Genomic DNA, 15,613 nt, shown 5'->3' with positions numbered 1-15,613 from the left:
TATTTCTTCTTTTTCTACCATAAAGCTCAACAGGGTGCTCAGAGATCAGAAATCCATTAAAACACACAATCCATCATTGATAAGCATTACAAAAATATACCTTTGCAAAGCTGATTTTGTATTATATATATTTTTCAGGAAATATAAACTTTTCAACAATAACGCAGTCCCCTTGCCACTTGAAAATCCATTTTATATTAGCACAGATTCACTGTTGCCACTGACGGCCCAACAAGAGGGAGCTTGTTTTGTCTCACTAATGAGCAAACAGATTAAAAGTGTAAAGATTTTATTGATAATTTCTCTGGCTCCAAGCTGCTCTGATCATTGAACCTCACATGCTTTCAATTGCAGCATGAGTTCCCTATTTGTAATTGCTCGAGCCAAAAGATTTCATCTGAATGAGAGGTGATCCATCTCTGCATGGAAACTCAGTTATGTTTCTTTACAACCAATGCTGTCTGAAGACTTATACAGACTTGTTTTGTGTAATGATCTCTCCTCGGGATCAATAAAGGCTTATCTAATCTTAAATCAAAGATCAACTTCACCAATTTTCAACCTCAGCTCTATTTATTTGTTATCACATCTTTATCTCTATCATTATACTTATCAGTATATGTTGTAGGAGTCTCTATTTAAAGGTCCCATATTGTAAAAGTGCGATTTGGTGCTATATAAATACCATAAAATATCAAAACGCTTAATCCACAGAGAAATGCACATTGCCAGAAACTGTGCCTTTAAACAAGCTGTCAGGACTTCCGTACAGTTGTGATGTCACAACTATATATATACAGTATATATATATATTTATATATATTAGTGATAGACCGATTGTATCGACTGGCCGATATTTGTGTTTTTACGTGTATCGGCATCGGCCGATACGCGGCTGCTGCGTTCGCCGATAGTTTTTTCCCGGCATTATTTACAGACTGGAGACACTGCAGTTCACATGCAGACCATGCACTGCCCCTAACCCCACTAGCACCATGGCAGTCTTAAATTACAAATCAAGCACTTTATTTCAATGGCTACTTTTCAGGTTTATTGTTTTCTTCAATTATTTAAAGGAACACGCCGAGTTATTGGGACTTTAGCTTATTCACCGTAACCCCCAGAGTAAGACAAGTCGATACATACCCTTCTCGTGTCCGTGCGTGTTGTAACGCTGTCTGACGGTTCCACCGGTAGCTTAGCCTAGCACAGAACCTGCAGGTAACTGGTTCCAACTAGCCTACTGCTCCGAATAAGTGACAAAATAACACCAACATGTTCCTATTTACATGTTGTGATTTGTAGAGTCACAGCGTGTACAAAAAACAACGCAACATGAGACACAGCCATCTTCTAACCGTAAACAAACTGGGAACTATATTCTCAGAAAGGCGAAGCTCTGCTACTTCTGCTACTTGGGCGGAGTGATTTTCTTTGCAGCAAGCCTTTCTGAGAATATAGTTCCCGGTTTGTTTACGGTTAGAAGATGGCTGTGTCTCATGTTGCATTGTTTTTTGTACACGCTGTGACTCTACAAATCACAACATGTAAATAGGAACATGTTGGTGTTATTTTGTCACTTATTCGGATGACCTGATTATATCTGTCTTATAATATGTCAGCAAGCAATGCATCATCAAGGCTGTGTTGTAGACGTTGATGAAAGCCTTTTACCCTTGCACAGTTAACCATATGCAGTGCACCCATCCATATGATGCACATTGCACACATAATTTGGGTGATATGAATGTAAGATGATTGCAGAAGTGACACTGATCTGTGTTTTTGTTTATTATTTTGTGTATCAAGTGCCGCTACTGTGCCATTACAGTCATTCCTTGGCTGTAAAGACGGTGCGGAGACTCCAAGAGCACATTTGCGGAAGACCCAGAAATGCTGACCAATAAGCAGACTGGGCTTTTTCGGGAGACACAAATTGGGTGTTTCAGAAGGAGGGTGAATACAGGTTTATTCAGACAAACAGGTTGAGAAAAACAATGTGTTTTTGAACATTAAAGCATGTAAACAAGTTCTAGTAAGACCCAAAATACAAGTAATAAGCTGAAAATGTGCATAATTTGGGATCTTTAAGACTTCAAATCTTACCCCTGGTGATGCAGCCATCATGTGCTGAGCATTATCGAGAATAACTAGTTTCATTAGTTTTGACATCTAGTTTAAATTTACTTTTCCACATTTCACAGTTTCTAAGTTTTAACTAGTAAAGAGAAATGAGTTGCTACTGCTTGCATAATACTCATATCATCAGGTGCAGGATTTTTTAGGAGTGAATAAAACGATTTTCCTATGATAATGACATGTGTAACACCTAGACATACCAGGAAGAGTACATATTAGGGTGAACATTTCTTTTGACCTCTTATGACTTTCTTTGGTTCTTTATTTGAATGTCACATATCCTATCATGTGGTCTTTCCTGTTTCTGTAACCACTTTGAAACTGCTTTTTATATGGAATACACAAATAAGGATCTCACTTGACGCTGTGAGATAAACTTCATGGAAAATCTCAAAAGATCTACTTGCCCACAGGCAGTGGCTGTCACAGGAACATCTCCTATGTTTACAAAGATGTGTTTCTTGGTGTCTACTTCTGAGAAATAATTGCTTGTGTGCACAAATAATGTTTGCACTATCTCTGCTTGTGACTTCAGTTTGCAGGCGTTTTGAAAGTTAAACAGAACTTTGCTAAATACTTAGTTTTGAAATGTTGCTCTGATACTTAACCTCTGGCAGTGATTAAGCCCACATTAGTTTCTTCTCCACTGGATATGACTTTATTTTAAGGAAATGGAAAGTTTGAGTAATGCAAGACAGTTGCTTTCAAATTTCAAGGAATAGGGAAACAGAGAGGAATGTCACATTGTCTGCCTGGATGCAGCAATTTTTTTTAACATGAGGACACACTGTAAAACACACAGCTGGCCATTCACTCCCTCTCTGTATGCCAAGGAACAGATGTTGTGCAACTTCCTGTTTAGTGCAGAGACTATAGCCTCCACCCCCTCTCTTATTCGCCCACTTTCTCCAACCCTCCATGAGTGAACCCTGGCAGGAAAATATGTATTTGGGCCTCCCTCTGTCCCACAGAGCTGACTGCACACACAAGATATATTGTAGTAAAATACACCGAACCCTTTAAACGGTATGCTACTGTCCATAAGCACTACCTAGTTTTAAATTCTACAATGGTGGGAGTGTAGTCCCAGCTTTTTGGAGAAGAGATTCATCTAAATAACAAGCTTATGTAATGAATGAGGACTGTACAGCATGTACTGTGTCTGATTTTGTGCACTGACCTCTCTCTTTATGTGCATGACAAATTCCCTTCAGGGTTCGTAAAAGATCTATTCTATTCTAGAAGTGCTGAGTAGGAGACATAGTAACGGGGGTATCGTCACTCCAGCCAACAATTTGCCAATGTGCTCTCACAGACCAACAAGTATTCTGCCTAGGCCAGATGAAAAGATGGTAAGATAAAGGTTGAGATCTGAAACAGTAAGAACACAGATTGGTGGGGTAGACAGGCGCCGTTTTAAACTAAACTCACAACTAGCAGCAATGTACAGATGTTCATATTCTTTCCTTTTGTGCCAAATTGTGTCTACACTTTTCCACTTTCTCATAAGCTTGAAATCAGGACATTCAAGCAAGACAATAGCCCCAACCAGAACTCAAATTCACTGTTTCTGATCAATAATGTACTCACACAAAATGTCCAGGTGTGGGATTTCGAGATGATCAGAAGGACAGAATTTGCTCTGGCTGAGAACAGTGGCGATTCTAGACCATTTCAATTCTCAATAATTTATGACATGGTCAAAATCCCTCCAAAATGCTACATTAAGGGACCAAGACCTTGAGGCACACCGTAGAAAAATCCATGCTGTGAATAAAGGGTAATTTCGTTTTTTTTTTTTTTTTTTTTACCTTTTTTTGTTGGGGCAATTGGATGGCGAGCGCTACTTTTCTGGAAACTGCTCAGAAACTACTTATTGTCAATTTTCACAGAAAGGTCATACATTCTCTGAATGCCCTAGGTCTTTAGTTTGTGGTTGTAAAGTTTTATGAGGCTGTGATTATCTTAAGGTCACAACAGGTCATTTATACAGTGAGGTCAAGTTTCAAAAAATGGATTCACTACAATGAAATGGCTACTTTGGGGTCTAACATCATCCCACATGAATAACATTGGGCTCATTGTATCCACAACAGTCTCAGCTTTTCAGTCATACCTAATTTTTGCAATCCTTAGACTGTTTAGGGACCCCAGCATGCAGAAATATTCAAATTCACCATTTTAGAATAGGCGAAAATAATTTATTCAGTACTGCATGAGAAAAACTGCACTGGAGTAGCATTAAGTGGGCATGTCTGTAAAGGGGAGAGTCGTGGATATAGAACCCATTTTCATTCAGATATCTAGAGGTGAGAGATCAAGGGACCCCTTTGAAAATGGCCGTGCCAGTTTTTCCCTCGCCAAAATAGCCTAAATAGCCTTTAGCCCTTCTCAACACTCTAGTACCAATGGATGCCTTAAGCAGTCCTGTTTGATATGATACTAGTATCTTCACTATAGCTTTGAAACAGATCCTCTTAAAGACAGTCTAGTTCGGGGGTCCAGAGTTGCGATCCAGGCTTTATATTATACACATGGACAGTCAGCTGGTGGAATGCCTAAAAGGGAATGGCCAGCGAGTTGTGCATGCTTTGTGAAAGGAGTGTGTATTTGTGTTTGTGTGGAAGGAGGCCAACATGTTCAGCGGAGGAAGCATAAATCGGCCCAGAGCGGCTCAATCCTTGAATGACCCTACTCAACCGGCTGTTCCATCTCTATTCTATGTAAATCACCTCTACACAAAGAAGCCTCTGGAATGTACATGCCTATCACACGTTGCACAGCAGAGGACACTACATTAGCAAGCACTGGGAGGTTGTTCATAGACAGCCTGAAATATCATAAGACACAGATTTAGTTCCAGTGCTTCCTGTCAGTCTCTGTGTGAACCTATACAGTGCTGCAGCAACACAAGCATCTATTTGAGAGCAAAACAAACAGACAGAGCAGTGAAGGGCACCTTTGACCACCGGCGGTGCACATCAAAGGAGGTCGCCTGTTGCCAAACTCCTGAACCAAGGTCAAAAAAGTTCCTATCTGCAGCAGTTACACTGATCATTCTCAGAAATGACTGCAGCGAGGGGACGCACAAAAAGTGAATCTCCAGCGAATAGCATAATGCCATTAAAACAGCAGTAGACCATCAAAGTTAGATCTGAATACAGGATGGATGATGTCCACTAATCATCATAACTTAGCTTCAACAGCAATAAATGTAAAAATACTATTTTTTCAGCATATGAAATTTTCTTTCAGGCTCACCTTTGATATGTTTGTCCTAATTAATTATAGTATGACCAGTTAATGATTCTGGACTGAACTGTTTACTAGATGTTTTGTAGAGATTTGGAGTTTAATGTTATAGAAGTTATTTGAGTAAACTATTTAGTAAGATAGTAGTAAAATAGGCTATTTTGCTAAATTAATTTTATTGTTCATTCCTGATGTGAAACCATTATAACTATATATACAAGGATTTGTCTTGGTGACAATAGTGTAGGAACTGTATTTATATCTGGATTTATGATATATCGGGTCTCCCACAGAATAAGATATATATATATATATATATATATATATATATATATATATATATGCACTGACACACATGGCACAATGACATAATGGCACCACATACAGTACTGGACAAAAGGGAGGTGCAAAACGTACTTTTAAATCAGCTCAACAATTCTCTGTCTCCAGCTTCTCATATCTCATATCAATAGTTGCTGCTTTTCTCTGTTTTTTTTTAAATCATAAATAAAATAAAATGTTTGGGTTTTGGACTGTTGGTCAGACAAAACAAGCAAATTGAGCATGGGCTTTTGGAAAATTGTCAAAGGCATTTTCACTACTTCCTGGCATTTTTTATAAAGAAAAAATTGTCAAAGTAATAATTGACAAATTGAATCGATAGTGAAAAAAATGCAGTCCCACAATGAACTTTGATCAGTAAATTGCATTTATACCTCTTTGCGTTAATATTGTATACACTCAAAAGGAAAATGCTTAAATCATTATTTCTTATATCACAATGTAAACAAGTAATCTGAAACAGTGTAAACAATTTCAGATTCCCTGTATACGCAGAGCACCAATGCCACATCATCATCACCATCAAACAGCAGCTGTATGCTTTAGATGATCATTTATGTAGGTCAAACACAATGTATTCTCACATTTGTGGCCAAGAACAGCCTAAGCCACAGATGTATCACACTGATGTGCCGATCAACAAGTTTAAAGAAACATCACAGACCACAAACCCTCTAAATCCTTTACTGTTAATTACTGGGTAGTGGCTGGATGGAGCACTTCACTGTGTGGTAATTCAATAAACCCATGGCCCACTAGCTAATAATATCTCCTGTCTGGAGAGACAGACCAGCACAGGGAGTGTATATTGTGTGGGGGGGGAGTGGGCAGTGAGTGATGAGGGGTGAGAGCAGCAGATCGACTTCTGAACAACAAAACAATTTCTATCAGATTAGCCCCCATAAAGATGGATCCTCAGCGTGTGCATCGATCTGTTTAATACCTATGTCAGTTATGTGTCTGCGTGTGTGTGTGTGTGTGTGTGTGTGTGTGTGTGTACGAGAGTGCATGCTCTCATGCCCGTATTTGAGGCTGACAGTGACCAAGTGACAGAGCAGAACGCATCCTAAAGTAATCAGACGGATAGCCTGTGGAGCTCATTAGATACAGCGGACATGTAATTAAGAAATCCCTTCGCTGCCAATCCAGCTCATGAGCGCCAGCCATGAACCCTCGTCTGATACACACACACTCCCCGTGTGCACACACACTCGTCGTCTTTCACATTAGAAAAGAAAAAAACACACACTAGGACAAAATCACCACCCTTTGAACATTCATTTCTGTGCTAAATGAGGTTGGTGTCTGATCAATTGTGTCAGTAAATCCTCTTATCCCTGGGTAAGTATCTGCAGCTCAGCGGGCCAGCTGTCAAGAAGGTGGGAGGCCGAGGAGGGGACAGAGACAGGGATAGAGCCAGATAGGAAGGAAGGGAGCAATGGATGGATGAATGGATGGAAGGGACGATGGGTGGATGGGGCTGCGCATTGTGTCCCGCTTCGAAATGGCATCCCTCCCCAACGCTCACATGATCCCACCACCACACACGCCTAATCTCCGCCTGGCTGAGAACATTAGATCCATAATTTAGAAAAGCGCTTGTTTGTTTTCTGCACAGCTGCGATTGAGGAGATTGAAATAGTTATTGGTGAGAGAAAATAATATATTCTCTATTGAGAAAAGATATTTTCTACTGTTACATAAACAGCAAACTGTCCAAAGCTGCTTCAAGGTAACCTGATCCATTTTTTGACTACCTTTTTGGAGTTTAACGGCAAAATAAATATAGCCCATAACATCAGTTGAACAGATACTGTTATAGTATATAGTATATGTATAGCATTCTCTCTTGTTGAAAATATTAATAAAAAGAAAAAAATGTTTTTCCCATAAAGGGATACTGCTCTGACAACACAAGCACTTGAGCTGGCAAACTTATCTGACCTTAAATTGAAGTGAGTGAACTCTCTAGAGAATTCGCTTTCCATGAAAAGAAGAAAAATACCTCCATTTCCATCTACTGTATCCCCCCTCGGTATGTAGTTTCCCTATAGCATAGCTTCAAACAAATAACATAAAATTTCAGGTAAACAAATGAACATAAAGTACACATCATCATATTGTATTTCCCATATGTAGGCCATTGCTGCCATGTCCTCACATTCACAAACACCACAGACTGGCTAGCGGGATACTTTTTCCACAGAGGCATAGGATCGATGAGGAGGCCATGGCTGAGACAGGGACGAGATAAAGATTGTTTTGCAAGTAATCAAAAAGTTTGGACCTTAACCAACAAGAGCTAACAGACAGGCAGAACAGGCTGACCATGCACTCCTGGAAAACAAACAAACAGGTGGACTGAAAGGCCCGACGCAAACCAAAGCATCATCTGAAGTATTGTCTCACTGTTACAGAGGACCATGGAGAGATGGGTATGTGCCATTAACACACACACACACACACACACACACACACACACAGAATACACACTAACACACTTAGCTCATGCTGTGACCAAGTGAGTGTGACCAGGGTGACCTGACCTCTGGATCTGTGACCAGATATTAAAAAGACAGCCAGATTCATCAACCAGCTTAGTAGCTACAGTTACTCGAGTTTAGTCTAAAAACTGGGAAAGAAAATATGTTGGACATGGACAAAGAGGTGGAAAAGTGTGTCGATAAAACCTAAAAGAAAACAGACGTACACGTGATTCCGCTTCACTTAACAGACACAAAATTGCGTCAGACGAAAACGAGCGATGTACAGACTATGACCTTCCTCAAATTATTACATTAAACAAACATTTGTATGTAAATCTGGCTATCGATTAAGGTACTAACAAGACATGTCATCTACTGCCATACTAGCAGCTCTGTGAGCCTGTACTTAGAATCATGCTTTAAGCTGAATGCTAAAGTCTGTGCTAACTTTCTCACAAAGACAATGATAACATGTTGATGTTTAGCAGATATAACATTTAAAATGTTCACTATCTTAGTTTAGTGTGTTAGCATGTTAACATTAGCTCTTTAGCACTAAACACAAAGTGCAGCTAAGCCTATTAGTATTTGGTCATTAACCAATAAAACAGTGGACTTGATGGGGCCCCAAGAGGAAAAGTTATCAGGATTCATCCTGAGCGGGACGTATATGTCATAGCAATCCATTCGATCTATTTTAATCTGGAGCTAGTGGCAGATCGAACATTGCCATACCAAAGCCCTAAAAGGACTGGTAGCTTTGCATGTTTTACCCCTTTAACTTATTATTATTAATTTCTTACCTTATACATACAACCACAATGTGGAAATTAACTCACAGAAACTCAAAATAAGCTTGAAATAGAACCAAAATTACATTATTTGCTTGTTTTATTTTTGTCTTGCAGGTTTATTTTCTAATAACGTAGCTCCTGAATTCTATACTTGTAAGCAGCGGTTCAAGTATGGAGTCTCTGAAAAGTTTATTTTCACCTTATACTGCTATGGACTGAAATTAATGGCTGTCTAGAACATAGAAAACCAATAATAAAAAAATGTAAATCTTGAGAGTTAATGTTACATGCAAAACCTCTAGTATAATCCTCTAGCTTTTAATATACCCTAGCCCAGTTGTTTTGACGAATTATTCCTAGGATTCAATTGAAGCTCAAACATTATTGTTGAGTAATGATGATTATTATTGTAATCACAGCTGCTGTGCTCTCAGTGGAGAGAGCAGAACAGAAAATGTAGACATCATGTACATGCAGCACAGGTGGATTAGCATGGACATTTTGAACTCCAGGGTCAAGATCAGAAGCTGGAAAATGCTTTGTGCAGTGTGTCCACTATTATTTATATTCATTCATCAGCCCAGAGCTGAAGCATGAATGAACATCTTCAGCGTAGACGAACTACCGTTGTAAACAGGAGCGTCACATGCTTCTCTCAAGGACACTAGAGAAAAGAACCTACACATTACATTATATACACGTACACACAGTGAGCCAGTTAATGGGCCGACGACAGTATGTGTGGAAGTAAGCTCACATCAACACCTCCCACACCTCTTTAAACACAGGAAGGAGGAAAAGCAAAGAAACCTCATCAGAGTGAGCGTTGATGGAAGGATGCAGGGTGACAGACAGCAGACAGACAGAAAGAGAACGCAGGATGGTGAGGGGTAATAGGAAGGGACAAGTGTTGAGAGAAAAACTGATAGTGAAGGACAAGGCAATGAGAGCTGGAAGCGTCCTTTGAAGTTGAGTGGTATCCCCGCTGACCACATCTGAGACCTCAAGTGAGTCACAAGCAACAACAAGGCCTTGTACCTGTCACAATTGGTTAAAATGATCCAATGATTTTAAAGACAAAACCTGAGCTGTTGGGGGCCAATAAGATCACAAAATGTGTATCTTAAAGATACCATCCCTACAAAAATACATTTATTACAGCGAGGATCATATATAATCCATAAGGAAAACCCCAAATGCAAAGAAGTTCAACTGCTAAATTTGCCCTGTTAGTTGCAGGTTTCTCCTGCTGGCGAAATTAATTTAAAATAATGTGTTCAAAGAGTGGGATTACAGGCATTACCTTAGCTTTTAGTGCTCAAGCTCCACTTCTGTGGAAAATCACAGAGCAACAGCGGTGCAGACAGACAACATACATTCTGATTCTGATCTGATCTGATCCAACAACAAACATACAAGCAAAACAAATCCCGGCTACTCACAGTGGCCATAACCTATCTCCCTCGCAGGGCTGCCTCCAGTTGCAGGTGATGACATGGGGTGCCACATGCCTTCGGGTGAAAGTGTGGCCCTGGCCGGACGCCACTCACCCAGGACCAGGAATCCGACTCAAGTGTTCGCTCAGTCACAAACTAAAAAAAATTTCGTGGATACTCCCATCAACCACTTTTCAGGACAGAGCAGGAACAGAGGGGTCGACGAGTAAAAGGGACGGGGCGTAAGGGAAGAGCTAAAGAGGCTGAGTCCACCGCCACCGGTTATAGGATTACCCAGATTATCCTTTCCCAGAGACCAATCCCACAGGAACTGTTTACTGAGCGACTGCTGCACAAATCAGCTCTTCTACTGCCCACTCAAAGCGTGTCTCTTTCTCTCTCAGCGTTGATAAAACTCTCTGTACAGAGACACCTGTCGTAGTGGCAGAACAGGGTGTCTGGCACAGAGAGGGAGGGTGGTCATGTGTACTGCACACCAAGTGTACAGTACAACCAGAAGTTTCTGATTGCTCCCTCTTAAAAGGAAGCAGGACCAGAGAACACGGGGAGACAGTGTGACACTGATGTTCCTGTCGTCAGCAGAGGTTTTTATGTGTCAATGACATTTATTTTTTCATTTTCTTCCCTTTTTCTGAATATGAGTCACAGACTTTCTTTCTAATGTGTAGGTGGTATAAATGGGATGTGAGTGTTGAGAATGGAAGTGACAAGAAGTAACCAGAGGCTAAAGAATTCTCTCTTCTATCTCCCTCAAAACAGCTTTGAATTGATTTGATTTGATTTGATTTATTTATCTCGAACAATCAACAATGTTGCAAAAGAAAAGAAATTTAAAAAATGTAAACCACTTTTAAACACAAACAATCAGAATTTACCAAAGACCAAAAAAAAAAAAGATAAGTTTGAGAAGGAGCAGGCGGAAGCATACAGCTTATTAGGTCATGCCCCTACTTCACAACCTCATATTATTACAAAACAAATTGCAAATACAGCACACAATATTTCATGTCTTACAATAACTTACAACAATACCTTTACATTACAATTCCATTTCTATGTTTCTGTCTATTCCTTTCTGTATTGGTCAAGTATTGATTTCTTTAATCTATTTTTGAACTGAATGATAGTATGGCTCTGTTTCCTTTAATGCCCAGACATAACTGTGCCAGCATGCATGCTTAATGGTACTGTTGAGGCATGCGGAGTTGCCTACGTGTACATTGTTAGTATGTTTGTGTGTTTAACAAGCTTTCCAGGAAGTCAGGAATTGTCTGTTTCAGTGGATGGTCAAGCAAACACACAGCAAAGTGAAAACCCAGATGCAAACACAGGCCAAAAATATACCTTAAAAGCAAAGCGGAACAATTCATGACAAACCCAAAGGGAACCTAAATAAACTACAAAACCCATGCAGGGTTGGATTCAATCTTTAGTCCGATCGTTTTAAGGCTTTGTGTATCAGAACAGACTTATTCCTTATAAAATGGAACAAACAGCACTTAAATCAGCCTACGAAAATAGGAGTTAACTTTGATTAACAACATCAGAGGCAGCATGCATTCTTGGCCATTGAAGTATGTCATATCATTATCACCAGAAAATACCCCTAGCCAATAAATGTGAAATTGGCACTGATTTTAGTCTGCAGCTGCTCCTTTTAATCTATCCTGCCATGCTATCAAATGTTCGCCCTATTCTACCCTTCAAGCTTTGGAAACAGTCATTTGCATTGACAGATAGCACAAAAAAACTTGATAAGCCTTCCCCAACATGTGTGCATCTGTTTTACTATATATGACTCAACTGAGTTTTCTTGTGCAGTGCACCTGCATGAGGCTGGATCAAATGTCTATACAGCGCTTGAAGGAGAGCCACCAGTAACTAGATCCCCTCAGTGACAGTAACCTGGCAGGAGACTCAGCAGCCCGACACAAGAAGAGGGGAGGACGGAGAAGAAGAAGAGACACTTGCTGCCTCTCTTTTAGACGTAACAAATCCCGCAGGGAGAAGCTAAAATAATACAGTCCTTCTTAAATGCATGCTGTGTTATAATAGTGTGTCATGGCCCACATAAAACATGCCAAATTAACCCTGAGTGCCATAATTAGCATTCATAGATCCATCATGGACTATGAACACGGAGGAGGACAATTGGCAACTAATAATCTGACTAATAATCTAATGGCTATTTTGTCATCACTGTCATGTATACTTGTATCTACAAATTGTAAATCTTGTATAGACGTGACTGAGAAACAGAGAAGCAATAAATCAGATAGTTTGCCCCGCTAAACGGATCTCAAGAGGAGACAGTTTTCTATTTACATCCTCTCGTTGCTAGCAGTGAGTTTTGATCAAGCAACACACTCGGTTGGGTGGACATTTGTAGGAAAAGGCAGTAGAAAAAGAAATTAGTGAAAAGCAAAAAATAATAGAAAAATATGTTACAATGTGTGCTTGTGAAGAAATGAAGAAACATCTTCAATTCTTGATGGGAGGAGATTTTGAGAGATTTATGGCTCAGCAGAAGTTGGTTTGACTGACCAGGCTAAGAGTTCTTCATGGCACTCTGTGCCCCTGCGGAGCAAAAATGGCAGCAACAGGTAACAGCTAAGTACATAATGTCTCATTAAACCTCTCAATTAAGAGGCATGAAGAACAGTCTAAAAAGTGTGACATGCAGCACTTTTTGTTGCTGTTCGTGGATTATGAAGTTATTGAAGTCAGGTATCCGTCAACTTATTTGAACATCGTGATCGCATATGTTATTGCAGATATCTGCTGTTAACCTAGCGTTAGCGTTTTGCTCTTTATTATATTCGAATCATGTGATCACCATCACGGATAGCAGACTTCAATAACTTCATAAGCCACAAACCATGGCAGCAACAAGCATGCCCCAGCAGTGTGCATCACTTCATCTGCTTGTGTTGTGTCTATTTGCATGGGTTCTCTTAATCGCAGTGTGTTGAGCTGTTAGGGGCACCGTAGAGAGGAGTACACTAAAATTGCACTCAGAGCACTCAAAATAGCCAAGCAAGGTTTTCAGCATCTTCTTTATACTTTTCAATGGAGAGGTTTAATTAGACATAATGTACTGTTACCTGCTGCTCCTGAGGGGCACAGCATGCAATGAAGAACTCTTTGCCTTGTCAGTCAAACGAAATTGAAAGCCATAAATCTCTCCTCATCATCAGGCCCATTCCTATTTATCTTTCTAATCACATACTTGTTTTGGGACTGATTCTGGCTATAGGGCTGCAACAAACTGTTGTTTTCCTTATTGATTGATCTGTTAATAATTGTCAAAAAATCCTAAGTATGATGAAGTGACTAGTTGTTTAGTCTATAAAATGTCAGACACTCTGTCTGGGTATATCAAAGGATGTTGTACGGTATAACTATACACAGTGGTGGAAAGCAACTAAGTAAATATACTCAAGAACTGTACTTTGTATAATTTTGAGATTGTACTTTATTTAAGTATTTCCTTTTTCTGCTATGTCTTCAGCTCCACTACTGTAAATTTCGGAAGCAAATACTGTATTTTTTCTCCACTGCATTTATTTTACTCCTATAGTTAGAAGTACATTACGTTACAAAACCTATGCTCAGTTTATAAATGTATATCATTATAGATTAAACTACTCAGTATATGAAGGAGTTAAAATTAGCTCCACTGCTCCTTACAAGTTAATGCATCAAAAATAACAATCCAATAATATAACATAACACTGTCAAGAGTACAGTCTACATAATGAGTACATTGGATACTTTAAAGCTAAAAAAAAAAAAAAAGCTAGCATTTAAAATAGTTATTGCAGTCCAAATTCAAAACACTGGAGAGAGTCATCTCACCCCGGCCCCTCCTCCCCAGACTCGAATGTCACGGAGGTTGCCAGCTTGAGAATTCAGTATCCAACAATGTTGCTAGATGCTAGTCTCAAATAGCCAGACATATCTGCATAGCACAGCGGAGTAGCTAACAATAGATGCTGTCTATGACAGTCATAAAAGCCCGTGCTTACGCAGAGCTTTGTATCCGACTGATTACGGCATCAACTGCTAAAAACACCACTACCTCGCCGTCCTTTCTACCCCACTGACAGACACACTTTTTCGGCTTAAAATGACGGCAACAACCGCTAAAAACAGCGCAAACTCATGGTCCCAGCTACCCAATTCACAGTCACCCTTTTTTGTCTTAAAATTGCTCACCGTTTGTCGGCTACGGCCGCTGAACAGGCTACACGCTGTAAACAGCTGTGGCCTGCTTGCCTGGTCCTCCGGTAACGTTAGCTTAAGTTAGCAGTTATGACGTGTTAGCATGGCGGCGTTAGCCAGGACCAGTCAGGATCACTTTATTGGCTATGTCTCAATTGTTTTTGCGAGTAACCAACTCAAGTACTCTACATAATTCAATGTGAGTACACAAATGTTGAAAATACCCGTCCCTAGTAGCCGTGATAAATTAGCCTGAAGCTTACCTGTTCAGGAGGAAATTAGCCAACTCTGCATTCTTTTGGGCTCTAAGCTGTCTCCATATTTTAAACACATCTCCAATATTTACCCATCTCTGGTCATATCAACTGTTAGAAACATGCCAAGGTTTTTTTTAGGTCGGGTAGAATCTATCTCTGTTGATCCCGTTTGTTTGTTTGCTGCTTCTATGGCTGTAATACAGCTGTAGCGCACTGGGTTTGCGTTTTTACAGGTAACGTTATATCTGCTAACCCGGCCTGGCTGTCAAACTGGGCAGTTGATAACAACACACAGGGCAAAACACAAACAGAAATTTCAAAAGAGAAATACTGGCTTTAGCATTTGTTGTTAGAAAAGATAGTATTTCAACTTAGCATGTTTCCTTAATATCTGATGACATATTGTGGTCATTTTTGGATTTAATACAGTAACTGTATTACATATTGCACCTTTAAGTACATTTTGTAGCGAATACTTTTGTACTTTTATTTAACTAAATCTTGAATGCAGGATTTTTACTTGTAATGCAGTATTTCATAGTGTGGTATTTAATTTAATGATCCAAATACTTCCTCCACTGTCGCCTATCCACTTATTCTTTTGGCAACCAATAATGTTACCCTGCAGTGATGACTGGGAATAATTTTGGTTTTAGAGACAC

The 15,613-nt window shown here is 39.7% G+C and overlaps 1 protein-coding gene across 3 annotated transcripts in view; it reads right to left on the bottom strand.

Moving 5' to 3' along the window:
• Positions 1 to 15,613, bottom strand: part of rxrgb (retinoid X receptor, gamma b) — a 35,558-nt gene that overhangs the window by 14,320 nt on the left and 5,625 nt on the right. The window contains exon 1 of one of the 3 annotated variants that reach the window (XM_031318238.2): positions 10,456 to 10,929. The exons of 1 other annotated variant lie outside the window; for it this stretch is intronic. In XM_031318238.2, the coding sequence (XP_031174098.1) occupies positions 10,456 to 10,522 (67 nt within the window). In that variant the 5' untranslated portion in view covers positions 10,523 to 10,929. Of the gene's footprint in view, positions 1 to 10,455; positions 10,930 to 15,613 lie in introns of those variants that run through there. One more of the 3 variants, XM_031318239.2, reaches the window with a different exon arrangement.

Source organism: Sander lucioperca, chromosome 2 (genome assembly GCF_008315115.2).
Source record: "Sander lucioperca isolate FBNREF2018 chromosome 2, SLUC_FBN_1.2, whole genome shotgun sequence".
NCBI classification, from domain to species: Eukaryota; Metazoa; Chordata; class Actinopteri; order Perciformes; family Percidae; genus Sander; species Sander lucioperca.
The sequence above is the reverse complement of the archived record's forward strand: the minus strand, read 5'-3'. Positions and strand labels throughout refer to the sequence as shown.